At 65.8% G+C, this 20586-nt stretch overlaps 3 protein-coding genes across 3 annotated transcripts; 2 read left to right on the top strand and 1 right to left on the bottom strand.

Annotated features, from left to right (window-relative positions):
- Positions 1–7845: 7845 nt before the first annotated feature.
- LOC142038342 (small ribosomal subunit protein uS3m-like) lies at positions 7846–9680 on the bottom strand. Its single transcript, XM_075043727.1, has 4 exons — positions 9631–9680; positions 8854–8922; positions 8669–8780; positions 7846–8186 (listed from the first exon to the last, which is right to left on the bottom strand). Exons 1-4 carry the CDS (start codon positions 9661–9663, stop codon positions 7903–7905), a joined length of 498 nt encoding a protein of 165 aa, XP_074899828.1. The 5' UTR covers positions 9664–9680; the 3' UTR covers positions 7846–7902.
- Positions 9681–13147: 3467 nt separating this feature from the next.
- On the top strand, positions 13148–16446 carry LOC142037522 (antimicrobial peptide NK-lysin-like). Its single transcript, XM_075041979.1, has 5 exons — positions 13148–13187; positions 13890–14038; positions 14223–14318; positions 14794–14969; positions 16336–16446. The coding sequence occupies exons 1-4, from the start codon at positions 13148–13150 to the stop codon at positions 14962–14964; spliced, it is 456 nt and encodes a 151-aa protein (XP_074898080.1). The 3' UTR covers positions 14965–14969; positions 16336–16446.
- Positions 16447–16703: 257 nt separating this feature from the next.
- On the top strand, positions 16704–20410 carry SFTPB (surfactant protein B). Its single transcript, XM_075041980.1, has 8 exons — positions 16704–16758; positions 17337–17461; positions 18105–18173; positions 18253–18378; positions 18843–18947; positions 19269–19592; positions 20167–20274; positions 20375–20410. The coding sequence occupies exons 1-8, from the start codon at positions 16704–16706 to the stop codon at positions 20408–20410; spliced, it is 948 nt and encodes a 315-aa protein (XP_074898081.1).
- The last annotated feature ends 176 nt before the right edge of the window (positions 20411–20586 follow it).

Genomic DNA, 20586 nt, shown 5'->3' on the forward strand with positions numbered 1-20586 from the left:
GATCCACTCGATGATGAAGGGGGTGGGCTCCTTCTGCGTGGGGGAGGTGTTTCCTGGGGGAGAGAGAGGGTGGGCTGAGGGTGCTCTGCCCTTGAGGTGTGTTTCCCTCGGTTGGTGGGTTTTGTGTGTGTTAATCGTGGGTTGGTTTTTGCAGGTGCTGAGGAGGATCCGCTCTCGGGGCAGTGAGGCAGACGGGTTTGTTCTCCCGTCCCCCCTTTTGGTCGGGGGCCCCTCTGGTCCGCCGAACCTATCTCAAGTGTTTGAGATTATTTAAAAAATTTTTTTTTTTTAAGTTGGGAGGGAGGGCGGGCACCGGGGGCTGACGGGTGCCCGGGGACCCCGCCCCCGGGGAAGACCCCGCCCCGGGGGGCTCCTCCCAGGACGGGGGCCGCGCCCCCGGGGGAGGACCTCCCTCTGCTGGGAGGGGCCGCCTCGTCTGGGTGGGGGTGTGGGAGGGGCCCCTTTGGGCTTCGGGGCCCCCCTGGGTGGGGGTGTGGGAGGGGCCCCTTTGGGCTTCGGGGCCCCCCTGGGTGGGGGTGTGGGAGGGGCCCCTTTGGGCTTCGGGGCCCCCCTGGGTGGGGGTCTGGGAGGGGCCCCTTTGGGCTTCGGGGCCCCCCTGGGTGGGGGTCTGGGAGGGGCCCCTTTGGGCTTCGGGGCCCCCCTGGGTGGGGGTCTGGGAGGGGCCCCTTTGGGCTTCGGGGCCCCCCTGGGTGGGGGTCTGGGAGGGGCCCCTTTGGGCTTCGGGGCCCCTTTGGGCTTCGGGGCCCCCCTGGGTGGGGGTCTGGGAGGGGCCCCTTTGGGCTTCGGGGCCCCCCTGGGTGGGGGTCTGGGGGGGGAGGGACCCCCTGATGACTGGGGGCCCTGTGTGTAGGTAGGAACAAGGGGGGGATCCACCTTGTTCTTGGGGGCTGGCCTGCCAGGGTGGGGGGACCCCCTTCTTGCTTGTACCCCCTTCTTGCTTGTACCCCCTTCTTGCTTGTACCCCCTTCTTGCTTGTACCCCCTTCTTGCTTGTACCCCCTAAGCCCTGGTCTGCTAGGGTGGAGGAGACACCCCCCCAGTCCCAGGCATGGAGGAAGAATGCAGCACTTAGAGCTGCTAGTAGAGGAGGGGGGTGGGCCTGGGGCCCCCCCCTAGCTCTGCAGGTGTCTTGCTGCTCCAGGCCTCTGGCAGGAGCCTTGGGCTGTTGTTCCCACACTGGGGGGGGAGTTGTCTTGGGCCAGGGCACCTCAGACTGGGGCTGCCTGGCTGGGCTGGGGGGGTTGTTCCCCCCCAAGGTGGGCTGGGAGCTGAGCTTGCCCCACTTACCCACTTTGAGGAAAGTCTTGAGCTCCAGGGGCTGGATGGCTGGCTGCTTCTCCACATGATGGTTTCTACCTTGGGGCACCTGAAGAGCTTGTAGGTCCTGTCCTGGTTCTGGATAAAGCTCTTAAGGGTTGGCTGGGGGGCTGCCTCCCCCCCCTTACCTTGGGTGTATCAAAGATCATCTTGACCTGCAGGATATTGGTGATGGGCTGTGTGGACTTGGAGAAGGTGCCCGGGGAAGGGTGTCCTTGTGGACAAAAGCTGTGGGGAGGGAAAGGGCAGCGAAGGGGGGGGGGCTGTGGCTCACTGAAACCTGGGGTGCTTTGTTTTCACCCTGTTCTTCTCCCCCTTTTTCTTTGGCCTCCTTAGCTCTCCAGCCTGCAGCATCTCCCTTGTCTGAGTATCTGGCTTTGTCTTTGCCTGTGGGCTCTTCTCCAGGGCTCTGTTAAGCCAGAGCTGCTAATAAAGTGAATCTTAGCTGGTCCTGGGCTTGAGAGAAGTGTTTTGTCTCTGTTCATGCTGATGTTCAGCTGCGGATAGATGGTACAAATGGTGCTGGTGGTCCTAAGGCCTTGCTGCAGTGGAGGCAGCAACTTGTGCTCCTGCGGTGCTGACATGCTGCACTTAACTTTGCAGCCAGCCCTGAGTGTGTGCTGAAGTCTGGCTTCATAGTCCATGCTAGTGCAGGAGAGAGGGTGTAAAGCAGCAAGGACATGTGCCAGCATGGAGGGCTGTGTGCTCCCCTTGGCTCAAAGGCAGTGCTTAGGGCACAAAGTCTCAACTTTGTCCCAGTGCTGCTGGGGCTGGGTTTATTCCTGCAGCCTGGACTTGTGCTCATGCTAAGCTAAATGGTGAGAGAGCCACTGCCCACGGCTGGGCACTGAGCCTGTGGGCTTAGGCTGGAGTTTGTCACCATTTCCCTGTGTAGCAGAGGCTGTGTGTCCCACTTGGCTCATGTCCTCTGCCCTGGGGCTTGCTCGTCCAGCTCCTGTGTTTCCCACTCAGCTGCAGGGAGAGGAAAAGGAGAGTGAGTTAGGAATCTTTTTTGCTGCTGCTGTTCCCCCCCCAAAGCAGCCTGCCTTCACCTGTGTACCAAGGGCTGTCTGTGTCCAAGCCTGCTCCTTTCAACTGCAGGAGAGTGGGGCACATGCTGCTGTGTGCTTCTGGGGAGTGAGACCTTCTGGTGCAGTGTGTCAGAGAGCCCAAGGGTTGTGGAACAGCAGCAGCTCCGGCTTGCCTGTGTTGGCAGAAATGTGAGGGCAGATGGAGGGCACTGCTGGGGGCTCCAGTGCTGGAGATATTCAGAACTCCAGCTGGCTGCAAGTGGACTGGCAGCAGTTTATCAGCTTCACAGTAAAATATTTTCTTGTACTCAGAGTCTGGTGCTTCATTCCCTGTCCTTTGCCTCTTGTGCCCTCTGTGGGCTCTGCTGAGCAGAGCCTGGGCCTGTCACCTCTCTTCCCCCCACCAGATAGAGCAAAACAGCACCAGCTTTCTATACCGTGACACCTCCCCACACACTGTGCTGCAGGTGACGCAGCCCTGGCTCACACACTAGAGCTGGTCCCTCTGTCACCCTGTGCTAGACCCCTGTTCCAGTGTGTCCCTGTCTGCCTTGTCCTGGGGGGTGCAGTGGGGGGGCTGAGCCCCTTGAGACTTTCAGTTACTGTTTGCTAAGGTGGGGTGATGCTGCTGGAGGGGCTATGAGACAGCACTGTCGCTGACTGCAAGAATCACAGAGCCATTTAGGTTGGAAAAGACCCTTAAGATCATCAAGTCCAACAGGGGCTGAAGCACAACAGCCCCCGGCTCTCAGCCATCACCACCAGAGAGGCCAGTGCACTTGCACACTGACTGTGCTTAATGACACCTTGCAGGGACAGCTGCTGGCTAGCAGGACCTGTGCTTTTGTCTTATGTGACACATTTATATTGCTCTTACATTGCCTGGAAAGAGCTATTCCCCTTCAGGCATTTTCTGGGGTCCTTCTCCCCAGGGGAGCCCGTGCAGTCCATCCCCAATGAGGACTTTTACAGCCCTAATACAAACTACCACCTCTGTCTGGAGGAGGGACCAGAAACATGCCCCACTGCCTGCACAAGCCCCCCCATTGCTTGCTGGGGCAGCAGAGGGATGCAGGTGACAGTAGCCCCCCCACTCCCAGGTATTACAGGCACAAGCCATCACCCATACACCAGTGTATGTACACGAGGAGCATCTCAGCCCTGCCCTTCAGGGTACGTAGGGGCACAGCAGAGCACTCTGGCAAGCTGCATTACCAGCACTTCAGACTTCACACCACATCAGGCATCTCATCTTACTTTACCTCCTCTGCACAACCCCAGGCAGTTTGAATTCAAGCATCGATAAGCTCTTAGGGAAATTCTCCCTTCCAAGGGATAAACACCAGCACCAGGCTGCTGATAAGCACTAAGCCCACATTCAGGAAACAAATCAAAGTAGATGGAAATGTCCCAGGGCAAAATAACATTTGCTCCAAGGCAGGCAGAGTGCCCACCTCCCTTGGGGCTGACAGTTACTTAATGCTGCCAAGAGCTTAATGATAGAGGTGGGGAGGGGAGCCCGAAGGCTCTCCCGAGGTGGTCCCCAAAGCCTTACCCTCAGACCGGGGATGGATGGGTTGGTTGGGTGATGCTGGCCAGCCAGTCCTGGAAGGAAGGAAAGAGTCAGCTGCAGCTCATTCAGCAGCTGGGTACAGCCTGCAAGAGAAAGGGAAGGGAAATCGGAATCCACATCGGCACACAAGTGAAGATGCACACAAGTGAAGATGCACACACAGCCAGACAGGCAGGAGAAACAACCGAGACTGGGAACATCCCTGTCCCGCACCAGCTGCCCCATGGCCACATCTCCAGCCCAGCATTCCCCATTTTACCTGCACAAGTTTCCCAGCAGCGGCCTCTGCTAAACAGCACTCAGGACCACAAACCAAACTGCCTGTCCACCACCTCGAGGGCTCCAGTGCCCCTGCCTTGGCACCTCACTCCCAGGGCTTAGAAAAGCAGGACTGCTTTAACTGCAGCCATCTGGTTTTAAAACCCCCATTTACTCTCAGCAAGAGCTGCCGCCTCGGCACCATGGTACAATTACACCATCTCTTCGACTGCCACCATCCCCAGGAGTGGGACCTGACATGTCCTCACTCCCCCGAGAGCACTGACATGCTCACTGGGGAGCACGGAGGCATTTGCCGGAGTCAAACGAGCCATCACAGGCTGCGGGGCAAGATGAATGCGCTCTATCTCAGGGCGGCAGGGTGGGAAAGAAAAAAAAAAAAAAAAGGAGAGAGATTTGTACACTTTCTAGGCCAAAACTAAAGCTAAGAGGAAACAAAGCACTAAATAAAGGCTCCTACCCTGGCACAGACCGCTACCAGCACAGAGAGCAGCTTTCTCTAAAGGGCTCTGGGAAAACTCACAGGTTTTCATGGCACTGGACTGACCCTTCCCTTTCCAAACATCATATATAAACACAAACATCACATATAAACACATACAAACACGCAGTCATCAGAGACGACAGTTATTACATTTGTGCCCACAACTATCTCCCCGAGGCAGCCAGGGTGACTCAAGTTCCCATCGCCTTCCCAGCTGGCACGCTCCCCAGACTCTGGACGGAGCTTCCAAGCAGGGATTTCTCCTAAACCCACAGCTGCTCTGGCCATGACAAGTCCCCCCCCACCAGCAGCTCTGAATATTAAGAGCTGCTACAAACACTAGCAGGGGCAAAAAAAGCAATGGAAACCAGCTCGTGGCTTTGCCTGGTCTTCACCGCCTATGTTTTATCCAGAAGGGCTCTTAATTGCCTTAGGAGAGCTTTAATATAACACCTGCCCACTCAGGGGTGGGACGGAGGAATCACCTCTCTCACCAGAGCTCTTCCACCTTAACACCACTAACAATCACGAAAGACCCGCTTGGACTCGGGGCAGGAGCGTGCCGGCACCCAGAGCCTCTCCCAAAGCTCCCACCAGGCACCGGACGCAGCACACGGCCGGCTGCAAGTCTGGCAGATCACGGTGGGGCTGCACCTCCTGCGGTCGCGCCAGCCGGGCGATGGCTTTCGGCTTCAGCTCACATCCCCCTGTCCCACATCCCCCCTGTCCCACGTTCCCCCAGCCTACCCCATAGATTCGGGACCACCAACCAACTGTGGGACCACGATCCCTCAGAAGAACAAGCCTCCATCCTTAAAAGCAGCTCAGCCACATGCAGCTGCACTGCAGGCACATGGGGGTCTCTTGTCCCCCCCCCCCAAGACTCCCCAGCACACCCCAAAGGTCCTCAGAACCCCCAAAGCACTCCCAGCCCCATAGACAGGTTTTTTGGGTGGGACATTGAGGCAAATGGTGATTTTAATCCACTCCTATCCCCCCAGTCACTCCCATTAGGACAGATTTTTCACCTTTGAGTACCTGAAGGCAGGGTGAGATGATCTGGGGAGACACAGGGAGCACCCCACTCTGCTCCCACACACCAGGAACCAGGAGCAGCCCAGAAGGGACCACCCCCCTCCACAACTCTCTGCTTGTCGAGGGACAGGGCAGGAAATTAAGCCCCAGCTAACGAAGCACCAACAGGCAGCAGGTGTGAGGGCAGCACAGGCAGAGCGAGGCAGCTGCTGGGAACGAGCTGGTGGCATCAGCTTGACATGGGCCCCCAACACCCACGGGGTCCCCCCTCTGCTTCCCCCACAACCCCCCCTCCATCCCAGGGTCGCAGGCAAGGGGATCACCGGCAAAGGTGCAGACACAGGAGAAGGGGTGAAGGCGGCTCCAGCCACCGTCGTCACCATCAGCGTGGTCCTCGTGGACACCACGGCCCTGCTGGGACGTCCCCTACAACACCGTGGTCCCTTATCGACCTCATCACGGTGTGGGGCATGTGGGGTGGCACCGGGATTTGGGGCATGTGGGGTGGCTTTGGGGATACAGGAGGTGGCAGGAGATGGGATGCACAGCGTGACGTGGGGACAGAGCAGCATGGGGTGTGCAGGGTGGCACAGGGCACTGGGACACGCAGGGTACAGAAGCACGGGATGGGCGCCCACCAGCCATGCCCAGCCATGGGCCCCCACCCCACCCCGTGGCAGCCCGGAGGAGCACCCACGGGTGCCCCTGGGTGACAGCCCGTCCCCGCAGGCCGTGGGCATCTCGGTGGAGTTCGTGTCCCACATCACCTGCGCCTTCGCCCATGGCACCAAGCCCGACCGGGTGGAACGAGCCGCCGAGGCCACCGTCAACATGGGCAGCAAGGTGGGCACTGGATGGGGGGCTGACGGCCGCACGGACCCCATTCCCTCCCCGGGGACAGGAGGGACAGGGTGACCCGGCCATCGCTGACCCCGTCCTGGATGCAGGTGGTGGCTGGGGTGGCCATGACCTACCTGCCTGGCATCGTGGTGCTGGCCTTCACCAAGCTGCAGCTCATCCAGATCTTCTTCCGCCTCAACCTCATCATCACCCTGGTGGGGCTGGCCCACGGCCTCATCTTCCTCCCTGTCCTCCTCAGCTACATGGATAGGACCCCCCTGCCCCCGCTGGGGACAGTGCCCTGTCCCTGACATTCCCCCCAGGAGGACGATGGCAGCCTTCTGCTGTCCCCTATCATCCCCACAGAGACCCAGCCCACGGGTGCTGGCGGGGGACACGACGGCGGACACGGAGGGGGACACAGTGGGGGACACGGCAGCCGGCGCAGAGCAGGGTGTGGGGCTGGCCCTCAGCAACCCCTGCTTCGAGGACAAGGACGAGGACAAGGACGAGGCCACGGCCCCCAGGCAGGGCTGAGCCCCGCTGCCCCTCACCGCCCCCTCCTGCTGCTGCTTTTTCTACTGCTGTCGTATTTAAACTGGTTTTCTCAGTTTCGGGACTGGGTTTAACTGGGATGGCCAGGGAGGGGCAGGGGCACCTCTATATAGAAACCACATCTTGGCTCTGAAGCGTCACGGGGTCTGTGCGGGGACGGGGACACAGGACCAGGACATGTGGGGCTCGTGGGCACCAGGGCGATGGGGACATATGGGGCGCGAGGGCATGGCAGGGATGGAGCCTTGTGGGGCACGCAGGCATCACAGGGACATGGACACGTGGGGCACACGGGCACCCCAAGGCTGGGACCGTGGGGGGCACAGGGGACAAGGACATGTGGGGCACGTGGGCATGGCAGCAATGGGGCCCACAGGGATGGGGCCACATGGGGCACGAGGGCATCACCGGGCCGTGTGGGGCACAATGGGCATCATGGGGACAGCGACATGTGGGGCACATGGGCACTATCGGGAGAGAGACATGGGGGGCACGTGGACATTGTGGGGACAGGGACACGGGGGGCACACAGGCAGCACAGGGCTGGGGCTGTGGGGGACACGTGCGCACTACCGGGACAGGGACACGGGGGGCACACGGGCACCGCAGGGACGGGGCCATTCAGGGCACAGGGGCGTCGCGGGGCCAGGCCCACCCCACGGCGATGGGGTGCCCCCCCCAACCCCTTTGAGACCCACAGGCGAGGCAGGGTGAGCACAAACCCCTGCTTTATTCCCCACCACCACCCTGGCGGGGCACCACCGGACACTAGAGGTACTTGTAGACCACCTTGGCGGGCACCGTCTGCAGCTCCAGGCGCACGGGGCACTTGTAGAAGTGGGAGAGGAGGGTCTCGGCGTAGCCCACCAGAAAGTAGAGCTTGGCGGGCGGCAGGCCCCGCGCCAGCACCAGGCAGACCACCAGCAGGTTGGCGCGGCGCTTCAGCACGACCTCGTCCGCCAGGACGCCGGGGAAGGTGCCGTAGAAGAATCGGCGCAGGAAGGCGTCCTCCACCGCCCGCTCCGCCGCGCCCGGCTCCTCGGCCAGGTTACCTGTGGGCACAGAGAGGGTCGGCGCCGGCACTGACATGCCTCGCCGGGTCACGCCGGCCACACCGTCACCGTGTGCCCGCCCCGCACGTCACTGGCCCCACCACAGCCATGTGCCCCACACGTCCCTGTCCCCACGATGACCGTGTGTCCCATCCCCACGATACCCGTGTGCCCCACGTGCTCCTGCCTGCACGATGCCCACGTGCCCCACACGTCCCTGTCCCCACGCAGTCCCATGGCCCATCCCCACAGATGCCCTCGTGCCCCACGTGCCCCTGTCCCCGCCCCCCATGATGCCCGTGTGCCCCACATATCCCTACCTCCGCAATACCTGTGTGCCCCACACATCTCCGTCCCCACAACACCCCATCCCCACGATGCCCACAGGCCCCCCGTGCCCCACACACCCCCGTCCCCGCCGCCCCATCCCGGTCCTCTCCCCATCCCCGGGGTGTGGGGGGGTGGGACGTGGGATGACCCACCGGTGTGCAAGGAGAGCCAGCCCTTGCGGTGGGCGATGTAGTGGGGGGCGTGCGCCTGCTCGTAGGTCACCGGCTTGTCCCCTTTGCCCACGCGCACCCGCGCCGCCCGTGTCTGTGGGGATGGTGGCGTCAGAAGCGGGGGGACCCGGCGGGGGAGGCGGGGAGGGGGCACCCCCAGGGCTTACCTTGAGGCAGGCGGGGGTGGTGTGGAGGTGCCGGAGGCCCTCGGGGATGGGGCAGATGCGGGGCACTGCCTGGAGAGGTGACGGGGTGAGGGACAGCGGGCACCCCACAGTGGCCGGGGCAGAGGGGGGGGTGTCTGGCCCTGCCCAGCCCACCATGCTCCCAACAGCCAGTGTCCCCAGTGTCCCCCATGCCTGGAGCCCTCCCACCCTGCCCTGTGACCCCCTGGCCGCTGTCCCCAGAGCGGGGCCACCACTGCCGGAGTCCCCCTGACACGGCGTCCCTGCAGCCTCCTGTGACCAGTGCCCCCCACACCTGGTGTCCCCCCACGCCTGTTGTCCCCCCGTACCCAGTGTCGCCCATACCCAGTGTCCCCCACGCCTACGCCCAATGTCCCTAGTGCCCCCCTATACCAGGTGTCTCCCCATATCCAGTGTCCTGGTGCCCCCCACAGCCAGTGTCCCCCACACCCGGTGTCCCCAGTGTCCCCCATGCGTGGCATCCCCTATGCCCAGTGTCCCCCATACGCAATGTCCCTGGTGTCCCCCACAGCCAGTGTCCCCCACATTCAGTGTCCCCAGAGCCCCCCACAGCCGCTGTCCCCAGTGTCCCCCAGGCCTGGTGTCCCCTATGCCCAGTGTCCCCAGTGCCCCCCCACAGCCGGTTTCCCCCCACAGCCGGTGTCCCCAGAGCCCCCCACAGCCCATAGCCCCGGGCCTGGAGCCCCCGGTGTCCCCCCGGCCCCGTCCCGTCCCGTCCCGTCCCGTCCCGTCCCTCACCCGCAGCGCCCGCGCAGCCGTGGGCGCCGCCATCTTGGCGGGGCGGGGCGGGGCGAAGGCGGCGAAGGCGCCCCCTGGCGGCTGGAGGCCGCGGGGAGGAATGGGGGCACTGGGGCGGGAGACTGGGGGCACTGGGGGTAATGGGGGTACTGGGGGTAATGGGGGTAATGGGGGTACTGGGGGTAATGGGGGTAATGGGGATACTGGGGGTAATGGGGGTACTGGGGGCACTGGGGGCACTGGGGGCACTGGGGGTACTGGGGGTAATGGGGGGTACTGGGGGTAATGGGGGTAATGGGGGTAATGGGGGTAATGGGGGCACTGGGGCGGGAGACTGGGGGTACTGGGGGCACTGGGGGTAATGGGGGTAATGGGGGTAATGGGGGCACTGGGGCGGGAGACTGGGGGCACTGGGGGTACTGGGGGCACTGGGGGTAATGGGGGCACTGGGGGTAATGGGGGTAATGGGGGTACTGGGGGTAATGGGGGTAATGGGGGTACTGGGGGTACTGGGGGTACTGGGGGCACTGGGGGTAATGGGGGTAATGGAGGTAATGGGGGTACTGGGGGTACTGGGGGTAATGGGGGTAGTGGGGGTAATGGGGATACTGGGGGTACTGGGGGTACTGGGGGATACTGGGGGTACTGGGGGTACTGGGGGGTAATGGGGGGTAATGGGGGTACTGGGGGCAATGGGGGTACTGGGGGATACTGGGGGTACTGGGGGTACTGGGGGATACTGGGGGGTACTGGGGGTACTGGGGGTAGTGGGGGTAATGGGGGCACTGGGGGATACTGGGGGTACTGGGGGTACTGGGGGTAATGGGGGTACTGGGGGGTACTGGGGGATACTGGGGGTACTGGGAGTACTGGGGGTAATGGGGGGATACTGGGGGTAATGGGGGTACTGGGGGTAATCGGGGGTACTTGGGGTGATACTGGGGGGTACTGGGGGTACTGGGGGGTACTGGGGGTAATGGGGGTAATGGGGGTAATGGGGGTACTGGGGCGGGAGACTGGGGGGTACTGGGGGCACTGGGGGTAATGGGGGTAATGGGGGTAATGGGGGGTACTGGGGGATACTGGGGGTAATGGGGGTACTGGGGGTAATGGGGGGATACTGGGGGTAATGGGGGTACTGGGGGTAATCGGGGGTACTTGGGGTGATACTGGGGGGTACTGGGGGTACTGGGGGTAATGGGGGTAATGGGGGTAATGGGGGTACTGGGGCGGGAGACTGGGGGGTACTGGGGGCACTGGGGGTAATGGGGGTAATGGGGGTAATGGGGGCACTGGGGCGGGAGACTGGGGGTACTGGGGGCACTGGGGGCACTGGGGGTAATGGGGGTACTGGGGGGTACTGGGGGCACTGGGGGGTACTGGGGGTACTGGGGGTAATGGGGGTAATGGGGGTACTGGGGCGGGAGACTGGGGGGTACTGGGGGCACTGGGGGTACTGGGGGTACTGGGGGTACTGGGGGGTACTGGGGGGCACTGGGGGTACTGGGGGGGTACTGGAGGTAATGGGGGGATACTGCGGGTAATGGGGGCACTGGGGGTACTGGGGGTACTGGGGGTACTGGGGGTAATGGGGGTACTGGGGCGGGAGACTGGGGGGTACTGGGGGCACTGGGGGTACTGGGGGTAATGGGGGTAATGGGGCGGGAGACTGGGGGGTACTGGGGGTACTGGGGGTAATGGGGGGTACTGGGGGTACTGGGGCGGGAGACTGGGGGGTACTGGGGGTACTGGGGGTACTGGGGGCACTGGGGCGGGAGACTGGGGGGTACTGGGGGTACTGGGGGTACTGGTGGTAATGGGGGGTACTGGGGGTACTGGGGGGTACTGGGGGGCACTGGGGGTACTGGGGGGGTACATGAGGTAATGGGGGGATACTGCGGGTACTGGGGGTACTGGGGGTACTGGGGGTACTGGGGGTACTGGGGGGATACTGGGGGTACTGGGGGTACTGGGGGGTACTGGGGGTAGTGGGGAATACTGGAGAAACTGAGGGTAATAGTGGTAATGGGGATACTGGGGGACGCTGGGGGCACTGGGGGTGCTGGGGTGTACTGGGAGTACTGAGACATACTGGGCAGCACGGGTGGTTCTGGGGGGGTACTGGGGGGTAATTGGGGCGCTGGGGGTATTGGGGGAATGGGAGTCTTGGCGTACTGGGAATACTGGGGGTACTGGGAACACTGGGGAGAAATGAGGGCAGGGGGATACTGGGGGCACTGGGGGGGGGCTGCATTTGTCCGGGCCGGGGGGTCGGGGGGGCGTGGGAGTGGCGGGGGGGGCGGTGGGACGGGTCCCCTCCCCGCCGGCCGCGGCAGCATCCCCGGCTGCAGCCGGGGGGGCTCTGCCCTGTCCCCCCGCAGTGCCGCAGGGGAAGGGGGGGGGCCCTGGCTGACGGAGGTTTGTGGCTTCACGGGGGGAGGGGGGACAGGGACAGGGACAGGAAAGGGGGGGCAGGGCTGGGGACAGGGACAGGGCCCCCCCGTGTGTCGCCCCCCCCGCCGGTGGCTCTGGGGTTTGCGGTGGCCCCGAGACTTGCCGGGAACTGGCAGGTGGCACTGCCCCGTCACGTCCCCCCACGAGCTCCCTTTGCCCCCCCCAGGTCGCCCCTTATCTTCCCCAGCCCCCCAGGTCCCCCCAGTCTCCCCCCCTTGTCCTCCCACATCCCCCCAATCCCACCTTGTCCCCGTCCCCCCAGCCCCCCATGTCCCCCTGCTCTCTCCTTGCTCCCCCCACGTCCCCTGGGTCCTCACAGTGTCCCCTTGTCTCCCCCTCCCCAAAGTCCCCCCAGGTTTCCACGGTGTCCCCTTGTCCCCCCCCATCCCCCCAGGTCCCTGAAGTCCCTCCTCCCTCCCCCATGTCCCCCCCAGTCTCCCCCCCTTGTCCTCCCACATCCCCCCAAGCCCACCTTGTCCCCCCCCAGCCCGCCCCAGCACCCCATGTCCCCCCAGTGCCCCCACGTCCCCCTGCTCTCTCCTTGCTCCCCCCACGTCCCCTGGGTCCCCACGGTGTCCCCTTGTTGTCCCCCCCCCCGATCCCCAAAGTCCCCCCAGGTCTCCACAGTGTCCCCTTGTCCCCCCCCCAGAGCCCTCCACATCCCCCAAAGACCCCCAGGTCCCTCCTCCATCCCCCTTTGTCCCCCCATGTCACCCCCCCCAGGTCTCTCCTTGTCTCCCCATGTCCCCCCCAGTCCCCATGGTCTCCTCTTGTCCCCCCCCAATGTCCCCCCAGGTCCCCAAGGACTCCCCCATTCCCCCAAGCCCCCCCGTCCCCCCCAGCCACCTGATGTCCCCCCCAGGGCACTGCAGGGGGAAGCTCGCAGCCCCCCAGCAGACGTGAGCGGGGGCCGCTGTTCCCGGATGTGTGCGTCCCCCCGACATCCCCCCCCACCGCTGCAGCCGCTGTGGTTTTTGGGGGGGCCCCTTCCTGCCATCACCCCGGGTGTCACCCCACCCTGCGGGGATATAAAAGTCCCCCTGGGGTTTGGGGACAGGCAACCATGGCCCCGCTGCTGCTGGCCCTGCTCACCGGGGTCACTGGTGCGGAGCCCCCCCAGGGGGACAGGGAGGGGTGGGGGGGGACGACAGGGATGGGGACATGGGGGGAACAGGGGACATGGGGCTGTGGGGGACAGGAATGGGGACGTGGGGACATGGAGGACGTGGGGACCAGGGCGATGGGGATATGGGGACAGGGATGGGGGGGACATAGAGGGGGGACAGAGGGGACATGGAGGGATGGGGACATAGGGGCACATGGGGAAGGGGGGGCAGGAGGATGGGGACATGGAGGGTTGGGGACAAAGAGGGGACGCGGACATGAGGGGTGACGGGGATGTGAGGACATGGGGGCGATGGGGACCAGGGTGATGGGGACATGGGGGCGATGGGGACGTGGGAGGGACAGCGACAATGGGAACATGGGGGCAATGGGGACATGGGGGGGACATGGGGGGGACAGGGACAACAGGGACATGGGGGCGATGGGGACGTGGGGGGGACAGGGACAATGGGAACATGGGGGCGATGGGGACATGGGGGGGACAGGGACAATGGGAACATGGGGGCAATGGGGACATGGGGGGGACAGGGACAATGGGAACATGGGGGTGATGGGGACATAGGGGTACAGGAGGGCGAGGGGCATGGGGGGGACAGGGACATGGGGGGACAAGGACAGGAGGGGACACGGAGGCTGGGGGGGGGGCATGGGGACGTGTCCCCTGATGTGACACTGCTCAGCCCTGCTGCTGGTGGGAGCCGAGGGGCCCCTCCCGGGCACCCTGCTGGTGCGTGCTGGGGGGCCCTGGCCGGGCACCCTGGGGGGCCACCACCCCCCCCCCGACCCTGAGGATGAGGATGGGCTCCAGCTGAGCGACGATGACATCATGGTGAGGGGACACGGGGGGGGGGACAGGGGTGCAAGGAGGGGGGGGCACCCGTGGGGGCAGGGGGGCACCCATGGGGGACCAGGCAGGCCCTGGGAGGGCACCCATGAGGGCACTGGGGTGGCACCGGGCGGGCAATGGTGGGCACTGGGCTGGCGCTGGGTGCTGAGGTGCTGTGGGTGTGCAGAGCGGGGAGGGGGTGCCCTCCGGCATCGTGCGCTGCGCCCTCTGCAAGCGGGTGGTGAAGGCGCTCCGGAACGTTGTGGTCGACCCCAACGACAAGGTGAGACTTGGGGGGGGCGGGGGGGACACACACGATGACACACGCGGTGCCCTCGTGCCAGACGCTGCCCTCGTGCGAAGCCCCCCCCGTGTGCGACGTGCCCCCGTGCGAGGCCATGGCCCTGTGCGAGGCATTGCCCCCCCCACCCGTGGTGCCCCCCATGAGATGCCCCTCGTGCAATGCCCCCGTGTGAGGTGATCCCCCCCGTGCCATGCCCTCGTGTGCAAGGCGATGCCCCCCGTGCAAGGCCCCCGCGTACAGTGATGCAAGACCCTCGTGCAAGGTGCTACCCCCCTTGTGCGATGCCCTCGTGCAAGGCGATACCCCCCCATGCAATGCCCTCGTGCAAGGCAACGCCCCCCGTGCAAGACCCCCGTGTGCAGCGACGCCCCTCGCGCAAGACCCTCGCGCGAGGCCCTCCCCGCCCCGCGCGACGCCCTCGTGCAAGACCCTCGTGCGCTGACGTGTGCGGCAGGCGGGGGTGGCGCGCGTCGCCCACCGCGTGTGCGGGCGGCTGCCGGCGGGGGCCGGGCTGTGCCGTCGCCTCCTCCACCACGCCCTGGCACCCATCGAGGAGGCTCTGAAGCACCACGAGAGCCCGACGCGCCTCTGCACCAGCCTGCGCTGGTGCTCCCCGCAACCCTGAGGCGGGTGAGTCCTGCGTGTCCCGCGTCCCCCCCCCGGGGACCCAGGCGTCCCGGCCGCTCCCGGCCCACGAGGGCTCTCGAGCGGAGGGCAGGGACGCGGCGCTTCAAAGCCCTGACGGGAAAGCGGGGCCGGGGGGGTTGGGGGGGGGTGGCGCACCCGTGGGTGCTGCCGCGGCGGGTGGGAGCGGAACGGGGGGGGCAGGGGAATGTGGGGGTGGGGGAATGTGGGGTGCGGGGGCATGGGGACAAGGGGGAGACGTGGGGAGGTGGGGACAGGGGGGTCTGGGGGGATGTGGGGGGGACAGGGGGGTAAGGGGGCGTGGGAGGACATGGGGGTATGGGGGGTATGGGGTGACGTGGGGACAAGGGGGAGACATGGGGGGTGGGGACATGGGGGGACAGGGGGACAAGGGGGTGCGGGGGGATGTGGGGTGGACACGGGGGTATTGGGGACGTGGGGACAAGGGGAGACATGGGGGTGTGGGGGCGTGGGGGTATGGGGGGATGTGGGGGGGACAGGGGGGTAAGGGGACATGGGAGGACATGGGGGTATGGGGGGACGTGGGGACAAGGGGAGACATGGGGGTGTGGGGACATGGGGGTACGGGGGGTAAGGGGGTACGGGGGGATGTGGGGTGGACATGGGGGTATTGGGGGACGTGGGGACATGGGGGTATGGGGGGATGTGGGGGGACGGGTAAGGGGGCATGGGAGGACAGGGGGACATGGGGGTATGGGGTGACGTGGGGACAAGGGGGAGACATGGGGTGTGGGGACATGGGGGGGACAGGGGGGTAAGGGGGCATGGGAGGACATGGGGGTATCGGGGGACGTGGGGACATGGGGGCTTGGGGGGATGCGGGGACAAGGTGGGAACATGGGATATGGGGGGACATGGAGGTATGCACGGACATGGAGGTTTGGGGGGACAGGGGGGCACACGGGGGTATGGGGACATGGGAGGACATGGTAACATGGGGACGTGGGGGGGGACATGGGGGTATGCGTGGACATGGGGGTTTGGGGGGATGTGGGGGGACATGGTGGTATGGGGACACGTGGATATGGAGGTATGGGGACACAGGGGACGTGGGGGCACGTGGAAACATGGGGGGGACATGGGGGTTTGGGGACACGGGGGGACGTGAGGGGACGAGGACATGGGAACATGGGGGTGTAAGAACATGGGGACATGGGGAGACATGGGGGCTTGGGGACATGGCGGTATGGGACATGGGCACATGGGGGGGCATGGGGGGGTGGCACGGGACACAGGGATGTGAGGGGACATAGGACACAGGGGTGTGGGCACACGAGGACAACATGGGGGACGGGGACATGGGGACATGCTGCCACCTCTCCCACCCCAGGCACCAGCCGGCTCCGAAAGCACCTGATGTCACCAACGTCCCCCCACCCCGTCCCCCCACCGCAGGCCACCCCGTCCCTCCCAGCTCAATAAAGCCTTTGTCACCGCAGGAGCAGCACCGTGTCTGTCCCCCGACACCGTAGGCACCGGGGTGGGATGGGGACACGGTGACCCTGGTGGGGACGCGGCCACGGGGGACACGGGGCTGTGGGGACACCAGCAGGGCCACGGGGGGGGACACAGGGTGGCAGCCCCCAGGTGTCCCCGTGGCTGTGGCGCACGTGTCCCCGTGGTGCTGGCACCGACCCAGCGGCCACCTCCCGCTGGGGCTATAAGAGGCCGGCGGGGTTTGGCGCTGCCAGCACCGCCATGGCACCGTCACCCGTGCTGGCACTGCTCCTCACCCTGCTCTGTGCCACCCCAGGTAGGGAACCCCGCAACACCAGCCTGGGTGCCCCCCCAAGACTGGGTGCCCCTCCTGCCAAAGCTGGGTGCACCGTGCAAAGCTGGGTGCACTCCCCAGGGTTGGCTGCGCCCCCAGATCTGGGTGTCCCTCCCCACCAAACTGCGTGCCCCCCCCCCAAAGCTGGGTACCCCCCCAGAGCTGGGTGCCCCCCTAAAGCTGGGTGTGTGTCCCTAGAACTGGGTGCACCATATAGAGCTGGGTCATCCCCCTCCCTACAGCTGGGTGCATCCTAAAAGCTGGGTGCCCCCCCAAATCTGGCTCGTCCCCCCCCAAAGCTGGGTGCACGCTCCCCATGGGCCCTATGGTGGAGGGAGGGGGGGATACCCACACTGAGGGTGAAGGACCCAGACATCTGGGTCCCCTCTTGGGGGGGGGCTTGGGGCAGCGGGGGGGGATGTCCCAGACACCCGGGTCCCCTCTTGGGGTCTTGGGTTGGGATGGGACAGCAGGGGGGGAGCATTGAGGTGGGGGTTCCCAGACACCTGGGTCCCCTGCGAGGCCGGGGTGGGGATGCCGGGTGCTGACGGTGGCCGCAGGGCTGGGGGTGCCGGGGGGGCATTGTGGGGTGCCCCCCTCCGCCTGGTGCCAGAGCTGGGAGACGGCGCTGCGCTGCGGGGCCCTGGAGCACTGCGCCCGCCACGCCTGGGCACCCCCCGCCACGGTGAGAGCCCCCCGCCCCACAAACCCCCAAAGGACCCCCGCCCTTTGGCCCCATACTCCCCCCACGTGTCCCAATACACCCGTGTCCCCACGGCCCATGCCCCCCCATGTCCCCATACACACCTCTGTCCCCCATGTCCCCATGCCACATGTCCCCATTCCCCGGTGTCCCCAAACCCCCATGTCCCCATTCCCCCAAGCCCCCGTGTCCCCATTCCCCCAAGCCCCCAAACCCCCACGTCCCCATTCCCCCAAGCCCCCGTGTCCCCGTTCTCCCAAGCCCCCATGCCCCGGTGTCCCCAAACCCCCACGTCCCCATTCCCCCAAGCCCCCGTGTCCCCAAGCCCCCGTGTCCCCATTCCCCCGTGTCCCCATTTCCCCAAGCCCCCAAGCCCCCATGTCCACATTCCCCCGTGTCCCCATTCCCCCAAGCCCCCATGTCCCCATTCCCCCAAGCCCCCGTGTCCCCGTTCTCCCAAGCCCCCATGCCCCGGTGTCCCCAAACCCCCACGTCCCCATTCCCCCACGCCATACGTCCCCAAGCGCATTTCCCCGCATCCCACACCCCACGCCATACGTCCCCACATCAGACGTCCCTGCGTCCCCACGTCTCACGTCCCCGTGCCCGGTGCCACCTCTCGCAGGACGTGTGCGCCGACTGCCAGCAGATCGTCACCCTACTCACCCGCATGGCCAACGAGTCGGCCACCAAGGTGCCCGTGGGGATGGGGGGTGGGCACGGGGTGGCCACCGTGGGTGCTGCCGCAGGTGCCATGGTGGCTGTGGGCGCAGGCGGCCGTGGAGGGGTTCCTGCGGCGGGAGTGCGCGGCGCTGCCGGTGCCCAGCATGGTGCCACCCTGCCAGAACCTGGTGCACGAGTACTTCAGCCTCCTCCTCCTCGACCTCGAGGGGCACCTCGTGAGTGGGCACCCATGGGTGCTGTGGCAGACGGACGGGGATGACACGGGGTGCTGGGGGGATCGGGGACACCACGTCGGCTGGGGACACCTCAGGGTGCTGGGGGGGGATCAGGGACACCTCGGTGGTGCTGGGGGGGATCGGGGACATCATGACATCTGGGGACACCTTGGGGTGCTGGGACACCATGCCAACTGGGGACACCTCAGGGTGCTGGGGGGATTGGGGACACCATGCCAACTGGGGACACCTCAGGGGTGCTGGGGGGAGTGGGGACACCATGCCAACTGGGGTACCGGGGGGTGCCATCTGGGGTTTGGGACACCATGCCATCTGGGTCACCTCGGGGTGCTTGGGGCCACTGTCCATCCGGGGACACCTATGGGTGCTGGGGACACTGTGCCATCCGGGTCACCTCAGGGTGCGGGGTGCCCCACGCTGGGTGCCCTCACCCTGCCCCCCAGAAGCCTTCAGCCATCTGCGCCCGCCTGGAGCTGTGCCCGGGAGAGCCGGGGGGTGCCCCGGCCATGCCCCCCCTCAGGGCGCTCGGCACCCGCCTGCAGGTACGGGTCCTCGGGGCTAGGGGCGGTGGGTGCCCGGGGGCACCGGCATGGGCATGGGCATCTCTGTGGGCATAACTATGGGAATCTACGGGGGCATCTACATAGGCTTCTACAGGGGCACGCCCACGGGTATTCACATGGGCATCGTTAAGGGCCTCTACGCGCCATGAACACGGGCAGCCCTGGGGCCATCGCTGTGGGCACCTACACGGGCATAAGCACGGCCACGGCTGGGAACTCATAGGTCCCTCTGTGGGTGCAAGCACGGCTACAGCCCCACCATTAGTCTCCAGAGTGAACACCTGTCCCCAGGTCGCCGCCGGCAAGGCCCTGCCCATACCGCTGCCCCTGTGCTGGCTGTGCCGCACCTTCCTGGCCCGTGCCGAGGCCGCCATCCCCAAGGAGGCGGTGGCGGAGGCGGCAACGAAGCTGTGCCGGGTGCTGCCGGTGGTGGTGGTGGGCGCGTGCCAGTGCCTGGTGCAGCGGTACGGGGTGCTGCTGGTGGAGGGGGTGCTGGGGCGCCTGGCCCCCCGCCTGCTCTGTCGCCTGCTCCTCACCTGCGGCCCCGAGGACGGTTACGCCCCGTCGTCACCTCCCTGGCAGACCCTCGGGGCCGCTGCGGCCCCACCAGCTGCTTGTGCCACCACTGAGGTGAGCGGGGTGACCGGGTGGCCGTGGTGGCACTGGGTGGCGAGGGTGGGGGTGGCACCGCCGGGTGAGCTGCTGGGGATGTGCCTGCAGGGGGGGGCGGGTGGTGGCACGGTCCCTGGGGACGTGACAGGGCACCCAAGGGTGTCACAGCCCTGAGGGTTGTGCTCCAGGGTGTCACAGACACAAGGGGACATGCCAGGGACCCAAAGGCTGTCACAGCCCCCGGGGACAAGTCCTGGGGTGTCACAGCCCCTGGGGACACCCTCCAAGGTGTCACAGCCCCGAGGGATATGTCCCAGGGTGTCACAGCCCCGAGGGACACAGCAAGGTCCCCAAAAGGCGTCACACCCCCAGAAAACGTGCCAGGGCCCCCAAGGGTGTCACAGCCCCCAGGGGACACGCTCAGGGGTGCCACCAGGTACAGGACCCCCCCAAGGTGGGGCACTGAGAGTGCCACAGCCCCAAGGGACGCACTGAGGACCTCACGGCCCTGGGGAGGGGGTTCCCGGGGGTGTCCCCACCCTGGAGGGGGGTACTGGGGCACCCCTCTGACACCCGTGTCCCCACCCTGCAGGACCTGGGACCGGGTCACCCCCTCCCCGCGCTGTCCCCAAACCCGGGACCCTGTGCCCTGGGCCCGACCTACTGGTGCTCCAGCCCCGAGGCCGCCCGCCGCTGCCAGGTGAGTTGGGGACAAGGGCGGGGGGACGACGACAACGACAAAGATGGGGGGCCTGGCGCCCACCTTGCCCCCCAACTCACCCCGCTCCACTCTCCCCCAGGCCCTGCAGCACTGCCAGGAGCACGTCTGGGTGTAGAAGTGGGGGGGGCACAAGGAGCCCCCCTGCCTCGTGTCTCTCAGTCCCAACCCCCAAATAAAGCTTGGATACTGCCCTGCCTCAGCGTCCTCAATTTTTCGGGGTGTTTTGGGGTGCAGCGGGGGCCCTGTGACGGGGTGCGGGGGCAGGGTGGGGGGGGGCAGTTTTCTCAGAAA

Source organism: Buteo buteo, chromosome 12, assembly GCF_964188355.1.
Source record: "Buteo buteo chromosome 12, bButBut1.hap1.1, whole genome shotgun sequence".
Taxonomy (NCBI): domain Eukaryota; kingdom Metazoa; phylum Chordata; class Aves; order Accipitriformes; family Accipitridae; genus Buteo; species Buteo buteo.

What these genes read in the sequence shown, in the direction of transcription:
- LOC142038342 (XM_075043727.1), bottom strand. Translation starts at nt 9,663, where the DNA reads ATGGCGGCGCCCACGGCTGCGCGGGCGCTGCGG. An exon ending in CGGCTGCGCGGGCGCTGCGG is followed by an intron (nt 8,923 to 9,630) that starts GTGAGGGACGGG and finishes TCACCTCTCCAG; the next exon opens with GCAGTGCCCCGCATCTGCCC. An exon ending in CTGGCTCTCCTTGCACACCG is followed by an intron (nt 8,187 to 8,668) that starts GTGGGTCATCCC and finishes CTGTGCCCACAG; the next exon opens with GTAACCTGGCCGAGGAGCCG.
- LOC142037522 (XM_075041979.1), top strand. Translation starts at nt 13,148, where the DNA reads ATGGCCCCGCTGCTGCTGGCCCTGCTCACCGGGGTCACTG. An exon ending in CCTGCTCACCGGGGTCACTG is followed by an intron (nt 13,188 to 13,889) that starts GTGCGGAGCCCC and finishes GACACTGCTCAG; the next exon opens with CCCTGCTGCTGGTGGGAGCC. An exon ending in TGAGCGACGATGACATCATG is followed by an intron (nt 14,039 to 14,222) that starts GTGAGGGGACAC and finishes GTGGGTGTGCAG; the next exon opens with AGCGGGGAGGGGGTGCCCTC.
- SFTPB (XM_075041980.1), top strand. Translation starts at nt 16,704, where the DNA reads ATGGCACCGTCACCCGTGCTGGCACTGCTCCTCACCCTGCTCTGTGCC. An exon ending in CTGCTTGTGCCACCACTGAG is followed by an intron (nt 19,593 to 20,166) that starts GTGAGCGGGGTG and finishes CCCACCCTGCAG; the next exon opens with GACCTGGGACCGGGTCACCC. An exon ending in AGGCCGCCCGCCGCTGCCAG is followed by an intron (nt 20,275 to 20,374) that starts GTGAGTTGGGGA and finishes ACTCTCCCCCAG; the next exon opens with GCCCTGCAGCACTGCCAGGA.